Genomic DNA, 19,050 nt, shown 5'->3' with positions numbered 1-19,050 from the left:
TGCCACGTTCTAATCCCGTGGTAATCCCCCTCTCGGCCCACCCCCGCCGGCTTTGGCTATTGTTTAAAGGAAGCAAATGGGATCGTTAGCGGGCAAACCTTAACCAGCTTGGAGCGGCAGAACGGAAGTCGAACCAATTCCCTTCCCCACCCTCCTGGGGTGTGTGTCTGCGTGTGTGTGTTTCCCCCCTTTTCCTCCTTGTTAGGTGGATGGGGGGATGCTCGCGGTGCTTCCCGACGGGTGCTGTGGCTGAGCTGGTGAATCTGGAGCCTACGGTGGGGGCTGTTTGCCCCGCCAGCCCCCCCTGCCCCATGGGGGCACCACACTACTTAGGGATGCTCCCTTAGCACCCAACATCCCACATCCAGCATCCCACATCCTGCATCCCACATCCAGCATCCTGCAACCCCCGTCGTCGCCTCCGCGTGGGCTCTCTCACATCAGGGTCTGGTGGGGAAGGGGTGGCAGGTGGGGGACAAACTTGCCCTGGGATGGATTTGGGTGCTGAGACCACGTTTGATGCCGTTTCCCAGCCCCAAGTGCGATGCCGGCCGGGGGAGCGGGAGCCGGGATGGAAAACCTCCAAGCTGGCACCTTCCTAGCAGGATGGGTTGTCCCTTGTGCCTGTGGATGTTTGAACTGGGACAAGCCGCTGGAGGGTCCTGGGGTGGCACCTCAAGGCCCCCCTCGACTCCCCTGAGCTTGGCAGGGTGGGTACCGAGAGGGGAGCGGGGGCTGCCGGCACCCCCCATCCCCCTGCCCGTCCCCGCAGCCCCCGGCGGGGAGGGAGGCGGGTTCTGGCGCTCTGTCAAGGAATTAATTGAAAAATAAAATCATTAGATGGGAACTCCAGAAATGCAAAATTGTTGGGAGCTGAGGGGGGGGGGAAGGCGGAGGGGGGGGGAAGTGAGCTTTTGTCAGGTTAATTTCTTCTGTATTGATGTTTTGTGACATTTACTTGTTGTTTATCTCCCGCAGCAGCTGTAATACTAAAAGAAAATGCACAGCTTGTTCCATTTATTTATTTTACACCTTTTCTTTAGTCCTATGGTATGTTTGTTTGTTTGAGAAACCCAGCGAGGCTTTTGATGTCTGAAAGCAGGATTTAAACAGCTGTTCTCCATGTGCTGCTCGCAAGCGAGAGCCGCTGGCTGGGGAGCGAGCGGGGGGAGAGGGGGCTGCACCGCGGCTCCTGCCGAGAGGCCACTTCTTGCCCGGCGGAGACATTGGCCTCAGCACAAGGGACCAAATGGCTTTGTCACCCCCCAGCACCGATGCGGAGTTGGGATGCTCGCTCGGGTGCTGGCAGCCCCCCGGGGGGGGTGGGTTTCTCAACCTCCTTCATCTATGGGGAGGGATGTGTGCATGGTGCTGCACCCCACGGCAGTTTTGGAGTGTGACAATGCCCAGTGGGGGGTCACAGGACAGTGCTGTCGGTGTGGGGCAGGAGAAACAAAGCAGGGACACTCATGCCTAGCCTCTTGCCTTCACCCATTGCCAGCCGAGGCTGGGCTGTGGGGCCAGGCAATGATCCAGCAAGGACGTTGGTGGGTCTATATCCTGCCAAGAGCCTTCTTGAGCCACGGCTGGTGTCTAGATTGGTCTTGCAACCTCTCTTGGACAGGGGATGGGTGAATTGGGGTCGGTGGGAAGGGCTGGCATCACCAATGAGCATGTTTGGGTGCTGGGGCTGGTTCCTTCCAGCAGAGCCTGTGAACTAAAGTGTGGGTGGTAGGTATGGAGTCCCACCTCCAGCCATGATGCCCTGCTGGGGCCTGGCTGGTGAGAAGTAAGTGATAGTTGGGAGGCTTTACCCGGGACGGGTTGAGGTGGTCTGGAGGTAGCAGGAGAAGATCCAGGGGTGGTCATGCGTGGGCCTGGGTTGTAATCTTTCCTTTCCTTCTCTTCCCATATCTCCTTTGCTACCACCTGGACCTGGACAGACTCCCCAAAGAAGAGAAAACAATCAGAGGTTTTGAATGAAATCCTGGAGCACCTGGAAGAGGAGGAGAGCAACCAAGACGAGACCATCTAGCAGCTTCCTGGCATTGGCGAGGTGGGTACCAGGGCAGTGGGGCCGTGGCAGGGCACGGCTGGCCCTGAAAGTCAACATGCCTTGGGCTACCACAGGGTCGGCAGTGCCAGGAGGAGGAGAAGGTGGCCTTGCAAAGGCTCAGCAGCCCCCGAGCTGGGGTCCCACCCTCTGACTCTCCTCCCTGTCACCCCGCAAGCTCTTAGCTGGGGTCTCGGGGGGTACAACCCAGATCTGAGCTGGGTTTAGGCTCCGTGTTGAAGCGAGTCCACGCACTGCGTGTGTTTCCGTGTGCTCCCCAGCATGTTTGCTTTCCTGCAAAGAGAAGCCAGCAGAATTGCTGTCGCAGCAGAAATTGCTCTCAAGTCGCGAATCGGCCCTCAGTCTGGTTGGGGGAGAGCGGATGGGCTGCCAAAATAAAAGAAAAAAGCACCTGTTTGGAGACCAACCTGCAGCTGCCACCACAAAACAGAGCTTGGCAAAGGCCTTTTCCCTGCTAGCACCCCCAGTCTCCCCAGCTTCGCTCTTTCCCAGGCCACCAGCCACCCCAAGGTCTGGTTGGTGCCATCTCGAGTTCTGGCTGGCATCACTCCTCCTTGGCATGTGTCTTCTTGGAGTAGCATCTCTCGAGGCTGGAGCAGAGGTTGGTGGGAGGGAGGCAGGGATAAATAGCTCCCTGCGGTCAAACACCATGTAGTTCAGCCAGCCCCCACCTCCTTTTGAGGCCACTTTGCAACCCCCTGTGTGGGTTGAAGAGAGGTGAGAGAGGCTCGTGGGTCTCCTTTGCGTGGGTTTGTGGCCACGGTGAAAACCTCAGGTTGCCGGTAGGAAACCTATTCTCCAGCCACAGCATCTGGAGAAGTGTTATAAAAACTTCTGGGAATGATTTTGACATGTTCTGGCTCTCGTTTTTACAGTGGCAGAAATGGTGCCGGCTCTTCAATCTCATCAAAGTGGCCCCTGGTTTTTGGGGTGCTGCTGGGGCTGAGCACTGTATATGTCCAAAGTGGTGTTGAGCCGAGCATGCCAGGGAGAAGCTGGGGCTGCCCTCTGTGTACAGGCACTGGGAGAAGCTGGGGCTGCCCTCCGTATATGGGCACTGGGAGATGCCAGGGCTGCCCTCTGTGTACCGGCACTGGGAGAAGTTGAGGCTCTCCTCCATGTACTGGTACCAGGAGATGCCAGGGCTGTGCTCCATGTACCAGCACCGAGAGAAGCCGGGGCTCTCCTCCGTGTACCGGCACCAGGAAGCCACCCCGCTCTCGCTGCCGTGTGTTTGTGTGCGCGATGCACATTACGGCCGGAGAGGCTGTTTTCCTCTCAGCAATATCTCCCTGTCGCTGCGAGGCGGTACCCAATACACCGAGCAGTGGGATGCTCATAACCTTACTTATTACCGGACTTTTGTTCAACCCACAACACCGCTGGCTGCCTGAATAGCGAGCAGATCTGGGCCTGAAGCCGACCAATAACCCTGCTAATACCTCTGCCTTCCCTGGCTGCTGCAAGCACCGGGCACAAGCGCAGCGCCGGGGCCCTCCTGATGAAAGGGAAGGTACTTCCATGACGGCAGGAATAATCCGAGTTGGGTTAAATAACTGCCTGCTTCATGCGGTGCCTCTGCAGTAAGTGCCGGGGCCTCGAGATAACATTTGTTCCCTTGGAACGGCTCTGATTTAAGGATGCCTCGAGGTGGACGTGCTGTTAACACCTTCTCAAACAGCTGGGAGGGATGGAGGTGAGGAGGGATGGAGGTAGGAGGGATGGAGGTGGGAGGGGTGGAGGTGAGGAGGGATGGAGGTAGGAGGGATGGAGGTGGGAGGGATGGAGGTGAGGAGGGATGGAGGTGGGAAGGGATGGAGGTGGGGAGGGATAGAGGTGGGGAGAGACGAAGGTGAGGAGGGATGGAGGTGGGGAGGGATGGAGGTGCGGAGAGACGAAGGTGAGGAGGGATGGAGCTGGGGAGGGATGGAGGTGAGATGGGATGGAGGTGGGGAGGGATGGAGGTGAGATGGGATGGAGGTGGGGAGGGATGGAGGTGGGGAGAGACGAAGGTGAGGAGGGATAGAGGTGAGGAAGGATAGAGCTGGGGAGGGATGGCACTGGGGAGGGATGGAGCAGCGCAGGAACGGTAGGACAGACAGCATTGCTCAGAGCCTAGGCAAGCCTGGCATTTTTGGATGCATCCTGTCCCAGCTCCTCTGCAAACCCCCTCCCTGAAACTGGTCCTCCTGTGGGGCCCCGGACTTGACACCAGCAGCTCCCCAGCTCTTTGTGCGGACCCTGGGAGGAGGCTGAGCTCAGTGCCCAGAGCTGTAACACCCTGTGCTGGTCACCAAAACCATGCTGCAGCTCAAAAGCCCTTCCACTGCCTCCAAGCACCTTCCCAGCCCCAAGCACTGGGCTTTGTTGCTGTGGGGTGCTCAGGAGAGAGACCCCCAGAGTTCAGGGGTGTCCCCTTGGGACCTCTGCTGGGCCAGGGTATGAAATGCTCATCCCTTTCGGCAGCTCCAGCGCATCGCCCTGCCCTACAGAAGTTGTTCATGCTCGGTAAACGGGTGGGTAAACTGAGGCACGGGTGTCAAAGGGGGTGTCACTGTGTCACCCAAAAGGGTGACAAGTTGGTTTTTTTCCCTTTTTTGCTTAGCGTTGATGAGTGCCGTTCCCATCCCTGCGCCCTCCGTGGCTCCCCGCTGCCTTGGCCATCTACACCAGCACAGGGGGCAGCAGCGGTGGGACCAGCGGTGGTCCTGGGGTGGCTTTGTGCTGATGGGGGGGTCACCGCGGGGAAACGGGGGTTTTAGCATCCCGGGGGTGCCGGACCGACCGGCCAACAGCCAGCAGAGGGGACAGAGGAGCCGGGCAGGGTCCCTTGCAGACCCGTGTATCACGATTCCAGCACAGCTTTGCAGCATTGCAGGTTGGGGTTGGATTTTCCTGGGTTTTTTTTTTTCCTGTTGTTTTTTTTTTTTAATATATATATTTTTTATTTTTTTTTCCTCTTTCCCTTCATTGTCTTTTGTGGCGGGGCAGGTTTCTTGCTGAGTGTCTCTGAGGTCTGCAGCGGCGACGAAAAGGATTAGCGCAAGCAGAGCATGTAGGCTTTAGAGAACAGAGCAGAGTTTGGTTTCAACATCTAATTCAATTTGTTCTGCCGAGATTGAAATATGAAATGGTTGCCAGTCAAACGTTCAAAGGGGGAGGAGGGAGGAAAGAAGAGAGGGAGCTTTCTCAAATTTAAATTTTAATGAAAATTAATTTAACCCTTTGATATGTTTTAAAACATGTTATTTCCCGGTCTGGAAACAGGCTGGAAAACATTCACGAGGGTTGGGTTTTTTTTTCCCTGTACCTTCAAACATAATGAAGATTTTCTTTTTCCCTTAATGATACTTATCTTGTTGAGCAGTTTGACATTGGTTAATTTTTCAGGCAATTTGGTATCAAGGAAATCTGTTTGATGTGTGCGGGGGGGGGTGGGGGAAGCTGTGTATGTGTATACAGAGATATATATATATATGTATATATGCCCGTACATTAATTATGAAAGTGCTGATCACAGCTCTGGAGAACAGTTTGAGTTAATTCCTGCTCCGCGAGCAAAGGCTCGACTCCTTTGTTACGTATTGAGAGTCCCACACATTGCATCCCTAAAATTAGAGGGCTTAACGGGAATTTTCTGAAAACGAGCGTATACCTGCTAATTACCCGGAATTAAAATGAATGCCTAAGTAGATCCGCAGGAAATTCATCACTCCCCACTGCCTTTTTCTTTCTATTATTATTTTTTTCCCCCAGATCTGAAACAATCCTAATGATAAAATAATGCAAACTCTCTCAACTGCCCACGCAGTTAAACCTGGGGAATGGGCTCCCCCCAGCCCTTAACCCCGGCGGAGCTTCTGCAGCTGAACACCCTCGCAATACATGATCGTAGTTTCTTTTAGAGCTAACTATTATTCAGAAAAGTGGTATCTATAACAATTGATTGCGCGCTAATTGTCGTAATTGGGCTGTGACGAGCTGAAGCCCTGGCCCCTCTCGTTTCGCTGGGTTTTGGCACCACCGGGTTGGTGTCACCGTGGGCTGGTCGCCCCTCTGTGCTCCTCGTGGAGATCTGGGTGCTTATAGGGTAGGATGCTCGTCTGCTGCGGGTGTCCTTCTTGGGGTGGGTGCGTTGTATCCGGGCTGCGATGGTGGCAGAGGGGACAGGCAGCCCCCTCCAAGCCTCTGCCCCCGGCTGGATCATCACCCGTCACTCTGGAGATCACAACCCTTCTGGGAGCTTTGGGAATTCTCTCTGGGCTTGTGCAAGGCACATGTTCACGCCATCAGAAAACTGAAACTGGTGGATTTTGCTCAGTCCTGCCTTCTGCAAGCCCTGGGATATGGTGCAGAGCCCCCTTGGGGTCTGTAGACCCCGGGTTGAAGCCCACTGCCCCAACGGGTGGGCTTTTGCCAGGTGGTGATGGCTTCTTCCTGGGTGAGATCCTGGCGAGCTCAGCAGGAGCGGTGACGGCTGCGTCTGGTCCCCAGCCACCCGCCGTATCCCCCTCCCTGGGGCCGGCTCGGGAATTGGATTAGGATATTATTCAAATGCAGCCTTTTTACTGAATTAGAGGGTTAACGGGTTTTAATGTAAAACTAGCTTTACTTTATTGCTGCCTGTTGCCAGAGGCCTGTGTGGGCTGTGATCTACTTAAGGGGACAGCAAGCAAGTCAGCGCGGAGAGAATATCCCGCAGGCCCTGGTTTTGCTGGGTGCTGCGAGTCCCTCTGCGTCCAGGGCTGGGTGTCTCCGCTGAGCGACGCTTCCCACCGCTCTCGGAGCTGTGCCTGTGTCCTCTTTGGTGGCTCAAAATGACTCATCGCCTTCAGAAAACTCTTATCATAGAATCACAGAATGGTTTGGGTTGGAAGGGACCTTAAAGACCATGCAGTCCCACCCCATGCCCTGGGCAGGGACACCTCCCACCAGACCAGGTTGCTCTAAGCCCCCTCCAACCTGGCCTTGAACCCCTCCAGGGATGGGGCAGCCACAGCTTCTCTGGGCAACCTGGGCCAGGGTCTCACCACCCTCACAGCAAAGTTCTTCCTGATACCTAATCTCAATCTCCCCTCTTTCAGTTTAAAACCTTTCCCCCTTGTCCTACGGACCCCATCCCTGATCAAGAGTCCCTCCCCAGCTTTCCTGGAGCCCCTTTAGGGACTGGTAGGGCCTCTGAGGTCTCCCCGGAACCTTCTCTTCTCCAGGCTGAACCCCCCAACTCTCCCAGCCTGTCCTCACAGCAGAGGGGTTCCAGCCCTCTCAGCATCTCCATGGTGTCCTCTGGAACCACTCCAACAGGTCTATGTCCTTCCTGTGCTGAGGACCCCAGAGCTGGACACAGCACTCCAGATGGAGTCTCCCAGAGTGGAGCAGAGGGGTAGAATCCCCCCTTTCGCCCTTCTGGCCATGCTTCTTTTGATGCAGCCCAGGGTGCGGTTGGCTTTCTGGGGTGCCAGGGGCACATACTGAGCTTTTACCCTTTCCCGTGTAGGGGATCTTCCACTTGAAGCAGAGATGTTTCTTCTGGGGGGTACGTGGGAGGTTGTGGCCGTTTAGAGGCAGACAGGTGATGGTGGGAGGTGGTCGCCTTCCTCAATCTTGACCATGATCTGTGGTGTTTGTCTCACTGTCCCGCGGGAGGGCCAGGGGATTTGGCACAGGCAGGTCACATCCTGCTCTTGTTTTCCCAGCCTTGAATTGCTGCTGCTTACAACGTGTCCCCGTCCCTCTGCTCAGCTGCAGGGGGGGTTCTTTTCATCACTGGTCCCGCCTACGGCTTTGGATCCCGAATTTCAGCTCTTTTAGTCCCTTCTTGCCTTTGCAAAGTCTTCCTCCCGGGGAGCGGGGCCCTGGGAAGCGCCGTGGGGCCGAGCAGTCCTGGCTCTTCCCACCGAGCACCGTGGATGCCATTCCCTGGCCTTTCGCCGGGGCTGCGGGAAGCGCTCGCGTCCCCCTGTGTCACATTTGCTGTTTTCCAAGCCCAGCTGCCGGCTCCAGGCAGGAGCTCGGGGATCTCGAGCCTTTCTTTCTGCCTCTCGGCGTTGGCAGCCGTCCCCTTCTCCCCGGCAGCTCCACCGGCTTCGCTTGGCTGCTCGCAGCAGCAGTAGGTGCCGTGTCCCTGCCTGCTCGAGGTCATCTTCCTGAGCAAGGAAACAAGCAGGAAGGGTTTGGGCTTGAAAAAACACCCAGTGCTTTGGTTGTTGCTCCCCTGAGATGGGAGAAGCAGCGTGAAGGCAGGTGTGATGCTGGTGGAGCCATGTTCTCCCACCGAGACCTTCCCTCGCTGCCTCAGTTTCCCCATTTGCGAGGTGTAGACCTGCACAGCTGTGTGCCGAGCCCGTTCCTGCATCCCTGCGGGGAGCATCCCAGCTCCCTGCCGGGCGTGCAGGTGTGCTGCAAACTCCTCTTTTAACCGGTTCCTAATTGTCTCCTTTCCTCCTTCCACCGGCCTTTTGCAAATTCAGACCCCGTTTGCTTCTCCCCTGCCAGAGGATTAGCCAAGAGATGCCGCTGCTGCTGCCCCATCGGTTCCCCACCTCACACGGAAACCTCCTTCACCTCCCCTGCAGCCCCCATTAAAATATCCTGACTGTGCCTACGGGATCAGACCAGTTGCCACTGGGTAACCAGTTGCCACGAATCAGCTGGGCTCAGCCCCGGCCAAGGTGACTCCCGGTCGCTGGACCCCATCGTGGAAAGGGACGGCACCAAATTGGCATCGCCGTAGGCTGCAGCCACCCGTGGGGTTGGATGCTGGCAGGAGGATGCTCGGGATTTGGGGAGCATGAGCTTCTTCTTAGTATTATGGCGTGTCTGGACCTTACCCTGGGTTGCACCATGACCAGTGCTTGGCACCGCCACCTTCTAGCTTCCACCACCACCTTCCTCCTTTCACCACCACCACCTCCCTCCTTCCACCACCACCTTTATCCTTCCACCACCACCTTCCAGTTTCCACCACCACCTCCCTCCTTCCATCACCACCTTCCAGCTTCCACCACCACGTCCCTCCTTCCACCACCACCTCCCTCCTTCCACCACCATCTTCCTCCTTCCACCACCACCTTCCACCACCACCTTTATCGTCCCACCACCACCTTCCAGCTTCCACCACCACCTTCCACCACCACCTTTATCGTCCCACCACCACCTTCCAGCTTCCACCACCACCTTCATCCTTCCACCACCACCTTCCTCCTTCAACCACCACCTTCCTCCTTCAACCACCACCTTCCAGCTTCCACCACCACCTTCATCCTTCCACCACCACCTTCCTCCTTCAACCACCACCTTCCTCCTTCAACCACCACCTTCCTCCTTCAACCACCACCTTCCAGCTTCCACCACCACCTTCATCCTTCCACCACCACCTTCCTCCTTCAACCACCACCTTCCTCCTTCAACCACCACCTTCCAGCTTCCACCACCACCTTCATCCTTCCACCACCACCTTCCTCCTTCAGCCACCACCTTCCTCCTTCAACCACCACCTTCCTCCTTCAACCACCACCTTCCAGCTTCCACCACCACCTCCCTCCTTCCACCACCACCTTCCAGCCTCCACCACCACTTTCCTGGCCAGGAAATCAAACAGGAGAGCAAAGAGGCAGCTTTCCCTTCCCCGGAACGCGGCTGCGTGTGACTAAGACACGCTGCCTCCTGTTTTCCCTAAATATATGCATTGGAGGGGGAGAGAAATCGCATGGCAGGGCTTGAGATTCCAGACTTAGCCATTCATGAATAATAATCAGGCTCAGTAATTCACAGTAAATGGGTATCCAAATTGGCTAATAAGGGAGGCTTTCACCCCAAACCGGAGCTGGGAGGAGAGGCAGGGAGAATATCAACAGCCGTGGGCTGAGGCGGGTGTGTGCATGGTGTGACCTGAATCGGTGAAACACGGGCAGCGGTGCCAGCCCGAGAGCAGGGAAACCGGAGAGCGGCGATGGGGGAGGACCCTGGGGAAGGGTCGGCATCCTGGTGGCAGCCAGGACCTGCAGGAGCACGGATCCCTACATTCCACAGTCTGTAATTAGTGCTGTGTAATTAGGCTCAGCTCTCTCTTCCAGCCCCAGGACCGTGCTGGGCTGATGGCTGTTAACATCCTGGGTCCGTGCCTCCTGCCAGCGCTCCTGCCCCGCTGCCCACGTGGACCGGGGGGTACAGAGCCAGTGTCACCATGTCCCCACGCGTGATGTCCCCAGCCCAAGGCTTAGCAAAGCTGCTGGGACAGCGATTGTGCACGGTGCTACCTGTCAAGGAGCAGGAAGGGAAAAGGGAGGTCTGTGGCGTAGGTCAGGACATAGGTCAGGAGAGGTGATCGGGGCTGGGGGGGGGAAGCTTTTCTTTGTGTTCACTCAACTAAAATTCAGGTTTTGCTTTCTCTGCTGGTTAATTTTCTCCTGCGAGAGGGAGCGAGGCAGCGGCAGGAGCTGCCTTCAGGCACGGTGAGGTGGGCTATCGGTCTTCGGGCTCTGGTGAGGAGGAGGGGGCTGCCCCACGGACACCCCCCTGCTTGTGGGAAAGGGCTCCCCGAGCGTATTGGGCGCTCAGGAGGTCACAGAGTCCTTCCCTACCACAGATCTGCTGCCGCTTCCCAACAAACATTCCTCTAGCAGCATCTTAAGATGATGTTAGAGTTAAGATAAAGAAAAAAAAAAAAGGAATGGAAAAGCACCTCTGCAGATCCCGGTCTGTGATTTGAGCTATTTAAATAGGCAGGATAGAAGCCGAACGTGCAGCTGATGAGTAGCTGAAGGAAGGATGCCCCTCCGAGGGCCGGCTGTTGCCAGGCGGTGTTTTGCAGCTGCTAAATGACTTTTTAAATTGAGGAGAAACCTACAGCCACTTTTACAGTCCCCATAGCTCCTTTATATAGGGCAGCCCAATGGCTGGAGAGCACCACGCTGCCGCTTGGCTGAGTTACCAGATATTACAGCCCCGCTGTCCTACAGCAAGGAATCGCAATGGATTCGGAATAAACTGCAGCAGCTCTGGCCAAAGGCGATTTTCCTCCTGCCCCTTCCGCTCCCCTTCCCCACCTCTCCCCTCCCTGCGCCGCCGGATTGAGGACGCTCGCAAAATTTAGCTCCCAGGTTAGCACGGAGCAAACAAACCTTTAGGTTTCGAGTTTTTTACCGGTTGCTCGAGTTATTTAAGCGCACTGGGAAGTGGTTTTGGGGTGTGCGGAATGTTTTGCCCTGGGGTATGATGGATGCTCTCGATGCCCCAGCGGCACCGCAGAGCTGGTTGGCCAGAGCCTCCCCCCCGCCGTGTCCCTCCGTCCCTTCCCTACAGCATAAACTGTCCCTCACGGCCCAAAACCGGAGGTGGGATTTAGCAGGTGTAATGAGGACAGCTTTATAAGCCACGAGAGATGGAGAGGAAATCGTGCTCCTGCCTCTCCTGCGCTTGGTGACCTAAAAATCGTTTTGGAGTTAAGTGTAGCCCGCGTTCGCAGCCGCCGTCCTGGGGATGCTGGTGGGGCCGGGGAAGTGCTGGGCTGCTGCCCTCCGGCCGGGCCGAAGGTTTTCTGCTTCACCAGCCTAGAAATCGGACCGCAAAATGTGAAATAAAGCTTCCCCCAAAGCGCCAGGAGAGATCTCTGCGCCGGCCATACACCACGTCTCCGGGCAGCCATCCCCGTGGGGCCGTACCCGGCTTTTGCAGGGTCCACCCTGCTCCAGGAAAAGCATTTTAATTTCTTTTCTCCCCCAGGCTCTGGGAGGGTGTGCGGGACCCCCTTCCAGCCCCTCCGCTGGCACGGCCACCCCCTCGGCTGTCCCCGTCACCACCCGGGGCTGGGAGCATCCCACCGGGGTCTAAATAAACCCAGGTTATGCCAACAGAGCCAGGGCGGGCAGAGACAACGCGTGGGGCGGTGCTGGTGGCTCCAAAGGTTCCGTAACACCGCGGGGGGGGCAGAAGAGACAGGCAGATCGTGGGCAGGAGCTGGTTTAATTTCCTTCTCAGCCAAACCCAGCCCCGTGTGTCAGCCTGGGCTGAGAAAACCCCGGGAAACAGGAGGGCAGACTGTCCCAGGAGCAATTTTAAGGACGTGTCAGAAGAAGTGATGCAGGGCTGTGGAGGGCTCGCCCCGGGAAGGGGGCACGGCTCAGCATCCTACCCCCTGCCCCGGGCAGGATAAGCTGGACAGGCACATCCCCCCCCAGGCAGTTTCAAAGCAGAGCGGGTGCTCCTCCTTCCTGAAATTGGGGCTGAAAAAAGAAAAATGGGAAGTTTTTTATGTTTTATTTTTAATTTGAAAAAAAAACAAAACAACCCAAACCCACAACACCCTACTCCGTGTTTCAGCTGCTGAGCCTGGAGCCCCGTGCGCCCGGCAGTGAGGGGGGCGGCGGGGGCGACGGCAGGCAGGAGCCTCGGACTTCGTTAGGATTCAGCCGTTAGATCTCTCCTTTCTCTCTGATGGCTGAGTGTGATTGACACTTACAAATTACCCAGCCAAAAGTGTCGAGTCTTTGACCCCTGAGTAACATCTTTGGCAAGCCTGAGATTTGCCAGCATTTTGTCATCTAATTACTACAAATCCCTTGAAAATTCACTGGCTGGTGAATTTTTAATGCGGGACAATTTCAATGTGATGCATCGCCCAGATGGGCACGCGCGCGTGCTCCGTCCCTCTCCCCCCGCCGCCCCTTCTCCTTCCCTTTCTTCTCCTCTTCCTCGCCTTCCTTTTCTCCGTTTCATCCCCCCATCCCATTTCTTACCTCCCTCCTGCCTGCGTGTATCCGTATTCATGGGAATCGCCCCGGCATCTCGTCCCTCCCAGGGCTCTTCATCCCGTGGGAGGAACCAGCCGTGCCTGGGATGGAGCCGGGTACTTCATGGCCCCTTACCCAGCCCAGCAGCAGCATCCTCGAGTCCCCCTTGCTGGCAGGGAGCTGCTACGTGGCATTAATGCGGTTTTTTTTTCCCATCTTCTCAGATCTCTTGCTGATGGACGGAGAGGGAGAAGCCTCGGCGGGGGACTCGGTAGCCAGCACACTTGTTGTCGACGGAGTCCGTTTGTCCTGTGAACCCGAGGGCTGGTTTAAGCCGTACGTCCAGGTCTCGGTATTCCCAGTTTTTTAAACAGACCTTGAATTTGGAGTGGGAGGAATAGTCTTTCTCTGCCCAAAGATCTCCTCTTAAATCCGGGCAGGGATGCGGTTCCCCTTTCATCTCAGAAACCGCCCAGCCTGGTGGCACGGAGTCCTGGGGACACGGACATTTCCCCTGCTTGACCCCAGGGACTCCAGCGGAACCCGCTCTTAATGTCTGAATCAAACGATCATTTCTGTACATTAAAACCCACGCGTATATTTTAAAGAGTTTTCCAAACTGAGTCACGTCTCACGTTTGTTGGGATTTGTTTGTTTAACACATTTTCGCCCCAGCGAGGGAGTTATTTTGGTCCGATGGGGAGATAAGCATATTTTAGGAGGGAGGCCTGGGGTTTGCTGCGTTGGGCTTTGTGCCTGTGTCATTTCTGTCCCCGCTCTCAGGCAGTCGCCTCCCGTCTCTCCCTTCCCCGGCTTTCAAAGGGAAAGAGGCTTTGCTTTTCAACCAGGGTACCGCTTTACATATGTACGCAGCTGATAAAGTATTTTCACTTCGCCCCTTTCCCCTCTGGGAATCGCTGTCTTACGGCAAAACTGTTTTGTCTGACAAGGGCTGCAACAGATTACACGTGTTGGCTGCAAACACAGGGCCTTTTTTTTCTTCTTCTTCTTCTTCTTTTTTTTTTTTTTATTTTCTTTTTGAGAACCACATACCTTTAAAAAAAAATAATAAATCTCTATCTCTGCTCTGCCACGGCAAGCTCTGCCTTTTGCCTTCTCTTCCCAGGAGCAGCCCCGTGGTGGGATCTGCTGGTGGCGTCAGACCTCCCCGGGGGGATGCGCCTCTCCGGGCTGTCGTGTGTCCGGTTTGTTTTTTCTCACGTGAGCTTCATTTCAGCCTGAATCCACAAAAACGCTGGGGCTGGAGCACTCCAGTTGGTCAGGCCTAGGGCTTCGGCTGCAGTTTGGGGTGGAATTTCTTGGGACCCCTCAGTATCAGCATCCGCGGAGATCGGCGGGACTCAGAGGAGCGGTGTCCTCTTGCTGCTGAAGACCAAGTGCCAAGTTTCACGCTGGCAGGGGACCGCCTGTGATGGACTCGGTGGCTTGGGTACATCCAGGACACCCCTTTCCAACCCAAACGTGGGCCATAGATTTCTCCCATCTGGGAAAGCTCTGGGCTTTGTTTTTCAAACAGGTTGTTCAGGGGTTAAAAGGAAAACCTTAAACTCCTCGGCTGGCTCTAGGAGGAGAGGGGCAGAGCCAGGAAACCCCTGCCCAGGAAGGGGATCTCTCCCCTGGCTCCATCTCCCGAGCTGCCCCTTCCGGAAATGTCCCTTGTGCTCCCATCAGGAAGTTGGCACTTGCACCCGGAGGGGAAGGGCTCCGAGAAGGTGATTTTAGGCGCTAAGGATCAAGGGAATACCAAGGATTCACTGGTGTTTCGCTGTTCAAAAGCTGCTCACCAGGGCTGAGATGTGCCCGAATTTCAGGGGGAGAAAAATGAGGGCTCTGCAGTGTCTCAGAGAGGGCACCCAGAGCTGGAGGTGCCCGAGGATGCTGTGGAGGAGAGGAGATGTTCTGCATGGGCACCAAGGGAGGGGTTCAGTCTGTGTCCTCATCGCCAACCAATCTTGGTTGCAACCAACCTTGCATGCTTTAAAGGGAAAATACAAGATGTTTAACAATGTGTATGAAGAATTGGGGTACATCACTGTAGGTGGAAGGCAGCTGAGGAGAAAGCTGTCCCCCATACTGGCTGGGGGATGACATCTGAGATGGGGAACCCAGACTGGATGCCATGGGGAAGCATGACCTGCTGAAAGGTGAAGTTAAGGCTTCAATTTGCCTCCAAGCAAACTGAAACCAGAAGCCCATCCTTTTACCCCAGGTTTTGTGTGTCGCAGAGAACCCCGAGTCACACCAGGGTGCCCGGAAGGGACCCGCAGGGTGAGCAGCTCTCCCTGTGCCACCACCGATGGATGCTAATCCTGCCTGCTCTGGTGACTCTGGCACTGAGTAGACTTTGGACCTGGGCAGCATCCATGGGTTGTATCCCTACTGGGGATGCTGAGCTGCGCTTGCCTCAGGTGTTGGTGGTCTCACCAACTAACCTGAGGGGTTTTCACTGCGGTTTCTGGGGGAGAAAGTCCCACCAGCAGCACAGTCTGACTCCAGACAGAGGACTCCATCCTTCTGGGCACCTTGTGGACGGGCATTTTCATGCCTGAGGATACCCAGAAGCGATGTGGTGCCTCACCTCCTCTTTTCCAAGTTAGCGCTCTCTTTTTCTTCCCCCATCTCTGCATCTTTGCTCATGAAATCCCATCAAAGCAATGGGTCCAGGTCCAGGGAATACTTTGCTTCCCCCGAGTTGTTTGTGGAGATAATTAACTGTGTGCTCTCTCGGCTGAATCCTGCCACGTCTGCACTGAGCGAAGGGAGCCCGAGGCCCGCGACATCGACGGGGGCTGGAAGGGGGAGAACCACGAGTGGAAAATACACAGAAGGGACCAACTGAGAGCGACCTGAGCGTTTGCCCAGGTTGGGACCAGCCACCAGCCTGACTTGGCCCTTCTCCTGGTCTCTAATCCTCCCTCACCCCAAGGCCGTTCAGTTTTGGGGACTTCCTTTGTGCTCCTGGTGCCTTTTCCACCTTCTCTGGGCCCTAGCGACAGATGCTGCATCATCTGCAGATGTGGCCGCAGCTCAGGATTATACCTTGATGTAGCAATGGTCCCCTGGGTCCTTTTCCTCTTTGGTTTTGGTGTTTGGTGTTCTGGGATTTTTTGGGTGGGGTTTTTTTTTTTTGGTGGTTCTTTTTTTTTTTTTTTTTTTGTTGGTTGTACTCAATGATCTCAAAGGTCCCATCCAACCAAAAATATGCTGTGATTCTGTGATTCCCATCTTTTCCCAGTAATTTCTAACCTTCAGCCTCCGGTTATTTTCCCCAGCTCCTGTTTCTTCAAGAAAGTTTGGTGGCCTGGAGGTGCTCCTGGTGGTCGTGGGGGATACAGTGGGTGGTGCTGCTGGCCCAGACAGGGCCACCCGCTCACCGACACCTCCCCAGGGTCTTCCCAGGCCTGGAAACATCCCGGTGCCCACCGGCAGCCCGTGGCACTCCATAAACCCCCTGCTCCGGTCGCACTGCGACGCCTGGATAACTAAGAAGTAATTAGTGCCGCTTGCTACAGCGAGTAAAACCCAAATGTCAAAGAACAGCAAAGCTATTAAGGTCTGGTTTTACTGCACCTTTGCAGCTGAAGTCTCTGTGTGTGTGGCTGAAATTTGGGGGGGATGAATCTGGCCCCGAAGCACTGGGCAAAGTCCCTTTCCCTGGCTGTGCTGCCGACCTGGCAGGTCATACCCTGTTCCCTGCCTCAGTTTCCCCTCCATCCCCTCTGTAAGGGACCTGCCGTGACCTCCATGGGGAAAGCTGTGGATGGGAGAGGCCAGATCCTGCTCCTGTGCTGCCGACCTGGCAGATCATCCCCTGCTGCTCCCTGCCTCAGTTTCCCCTCCGTCCCCTCTGTAAGGCACCCTCCGTGGGGAAACCCACGTAGTTGAGTGGATGGGAGAGGCCAGATCCCACCCCGGGGGGTGCAAGGCAGGGTGTCACCAGCTGGGGTGGGTAAGAACATCTCAGCAGCCAGGGGAAGCCTTCTGCTCCGATTCAGATCCTAAAAATCAGGGGGGTTCTCTCTCTGGGTACCCACCCGGGCGCTCCCACGCTCCCAAACCTCTGTCTTGTTGCAACCAGGTTTTTGGGGAGCAGGCAGGGGAGCAGGCAGCTTGGCAGGGTGGCAGGTCCCACAGCAGGACCTCCACACACCAGCCGGCTTCCCATCCCTGCACGGAGCAGGAGAGGGAGAGAGCGAGAGAAAACGGGAGGGAAAGGACATGTCAAATCAATCATATTTAAACAAAAGCCTCTTCGGCCCAAGGGCCCTTTTAAAAGCTGCTTATTTAATTAAAAGTCCCATTTTCCATATTTATGGCCCTTATTCAGTTAAATATTAACCGCCTGGGCCAGGGCTGGTTTATTCTTTGGGAAGAGGCGGTGTTGGGAGGTTCATTAGGGGTTTATCAGGCGGGCGAGGTGCCCGGCAGATGGATGGACAGACGGATGGATGGAGGATAGATGTGGGACGGTGCATGTGGGCTCACACGGGTACCCAGGGACCGCAGGGACGGCACAACCACTGCCCAGCTCTTTGGGGCCACCCCCCGTCACCTTCTGGCGGGAGGCGAGGAAATGGGGTTAAAAATAAGGGAATTGGGACTGTTGGGACAGTGTGAGAGATGGACAGGCACAGCGTGTGGAGTCACATCGGCTCCTGTAGGAAACAGCCTGAAAGCCACCTTCTGGGCACAGCTTATCCTCCCCAGCACCCCTAAGTTGTGGCAGAATAATCATAAAAACACCCCAATTTTGCCCTGGGGTGACTGGACCATCGCTGGCTCCTGGCCAAACCCTTCCCAGGGTTATGGAAACAGGACTGTTTGCCCCCAGGATCAAATTCCCAGCAGCTCAGTGGGCAATCCCTGTTGGTGTGTGATGACCCTGGCTCTGCTGGACCCAGCTTGGGTGGGTTTTGACAGCTCAGAGCTGTGCAAGACCTCACTGAAGATTCCTCAGCCAACCATGGCGTTGATGCACCAGCCTTTGGGAGCTGGAGGCAAGGACCTCTGTTGGGGGGGAGGTGGACCTCGCTGGTAGACACAGCTTGGAGGAGGGCCAAAGCAGCACAGGTGGCTGCAATGAGGTGGCAATGCCTTCAGAAGATGTGGGAACAAGGGGAACCTGAAGCTTATATAGGTTCCTCTGGAGGAGAGATGCCCCTGCTGGGGTTGAGTTGGGTTGTCGGTCCTCCGAGGTGAAGCAGCATGTCCTGGCCATGACGGTAGCAACAAGAGAAAGTGATGTGACCACCACGATGATGAAAAGGTGCTGAGTTGGGGACAGATGGGGTCTTTATGGCTATGGGGCGGAGGGCTTTGTTTGTAGGTGATGGCGGCTATTGAGGAGCTCATGCTGTATGAGGTACCTGTGCACTTTTTCTGGGGACTGTTCTCCTTTCCTGATGGTGGTTGCTTTACCTGGCTGTGTTGGACAAGTGCTTGGCTCAATGGGGCTGTGACCTTAGTGAAAACTGTTGATTTGATGATATCTGCCTGCTTCAACTTGCTCCCCCTTGGTGCTGTGCAAGGGGCATGGTGGGTCTGCCTTGGTTGGGTGGCTTATAGATCGTTATCAAGTGGCTCTTGTATGTCATTTTACAAGGCAGTAGTGAAACAAGACAACCTGGGCTCCATAGCTTTGCTGGAAGCGGGGCTGGTTGGAAGAACTTGGCCATGTAGCTGTGGATCTGGACCTGGCTTGGGAGGACCACTCACAGACCAGCCTACATGGAGGAGTGGGGTAGCTGGAAGGTATCTTAGGCCAGAAGTTTCTCCATGTAAAGGTGCTCTTCCTCTGTGTGCTGCTTGTTTTCCTCCAATAGACCCATGGGCAGCTCTCACAGCACAGGGCATGGCTTTGAAGTGCCACCATCAAGGTGAGCTTCTCCAAGGGGAGCGCCATGGAGTAGAGGAGCAGCCATGCTCCTGAAGATGTCCATGGGCCTGGATGGGCCTCAGTGCTCACTTCTGCCATGGGGCAGGCTTTGGAGCCCTGGCAGGAGAAGCCACAGTAGTGTGGGATCCTGCTTTAGATGTGGTGGGAGATGCCCTCAAGAGGAAAAGTCCCTTGCAAAGGCCTCGGGAGAGCGGGGCTCACCTGGGTGGGCACAGCAGCTTGCTCTGAGCTCTGTGTGCACCCTTGGCCCCTTTTTTTTTTTTTTGTTTTTTGGAAGTCCTTCACAGACCCATGGCACCCTGGCACGTGGGGTACCACGATGTCAAGGC

General features: G+C 55.8%; 1 protein-coding gene across 2 annotated transcripts in view; it reads left to right on the top strand.

Annotated features, from left to right (window-relative positions):
* RBM19 (RNA binding motif protein 19) overlaps positions 1–13,426 on the top strand; it is a 74,427-nt gene extending 61,001 nt beyond the window's left edge. For both annotated transcript variants that reach the window (XM_074159434.1, XM_074159433.1), the window contains 2 exons: positions 1,944–2,056; positions 13,029–13,426. In XM_074159434.1, the coding sequence (XP_074015535.1) occupies positions 1,944–2,035 (92 nt within the window). In that variant the 3' untranslated portion in view covers positions 2,036–2,056; positions 13,029–13,426. The remainder of the gene's footprint in view (positions 1–1,943; positions 2,057–13,028) is intronic.
* Positions 13,427–19,050: the final 5,624 nt, after the last annotated feature.

The sequence above is a fragment of the Numenius arquata genome, chromosome 16, assembly GCF_964106895.1.
Source record: "Numenius arquata chromosome 16, bNumArq3.hap1.1, whole genome shotgun sequence".
Taxonomy (NCBI): domain Eukaryota; kingdom Metazoa; phylum Chordata; class Aves; order Charadriiformes; family Scolopacidae; genus Numenius; species Numenius arquata.
Note: the sequence above shows the minus strand (reverse complement) of the source record. Positions and strands in the feature narration are given on the sequence as shown.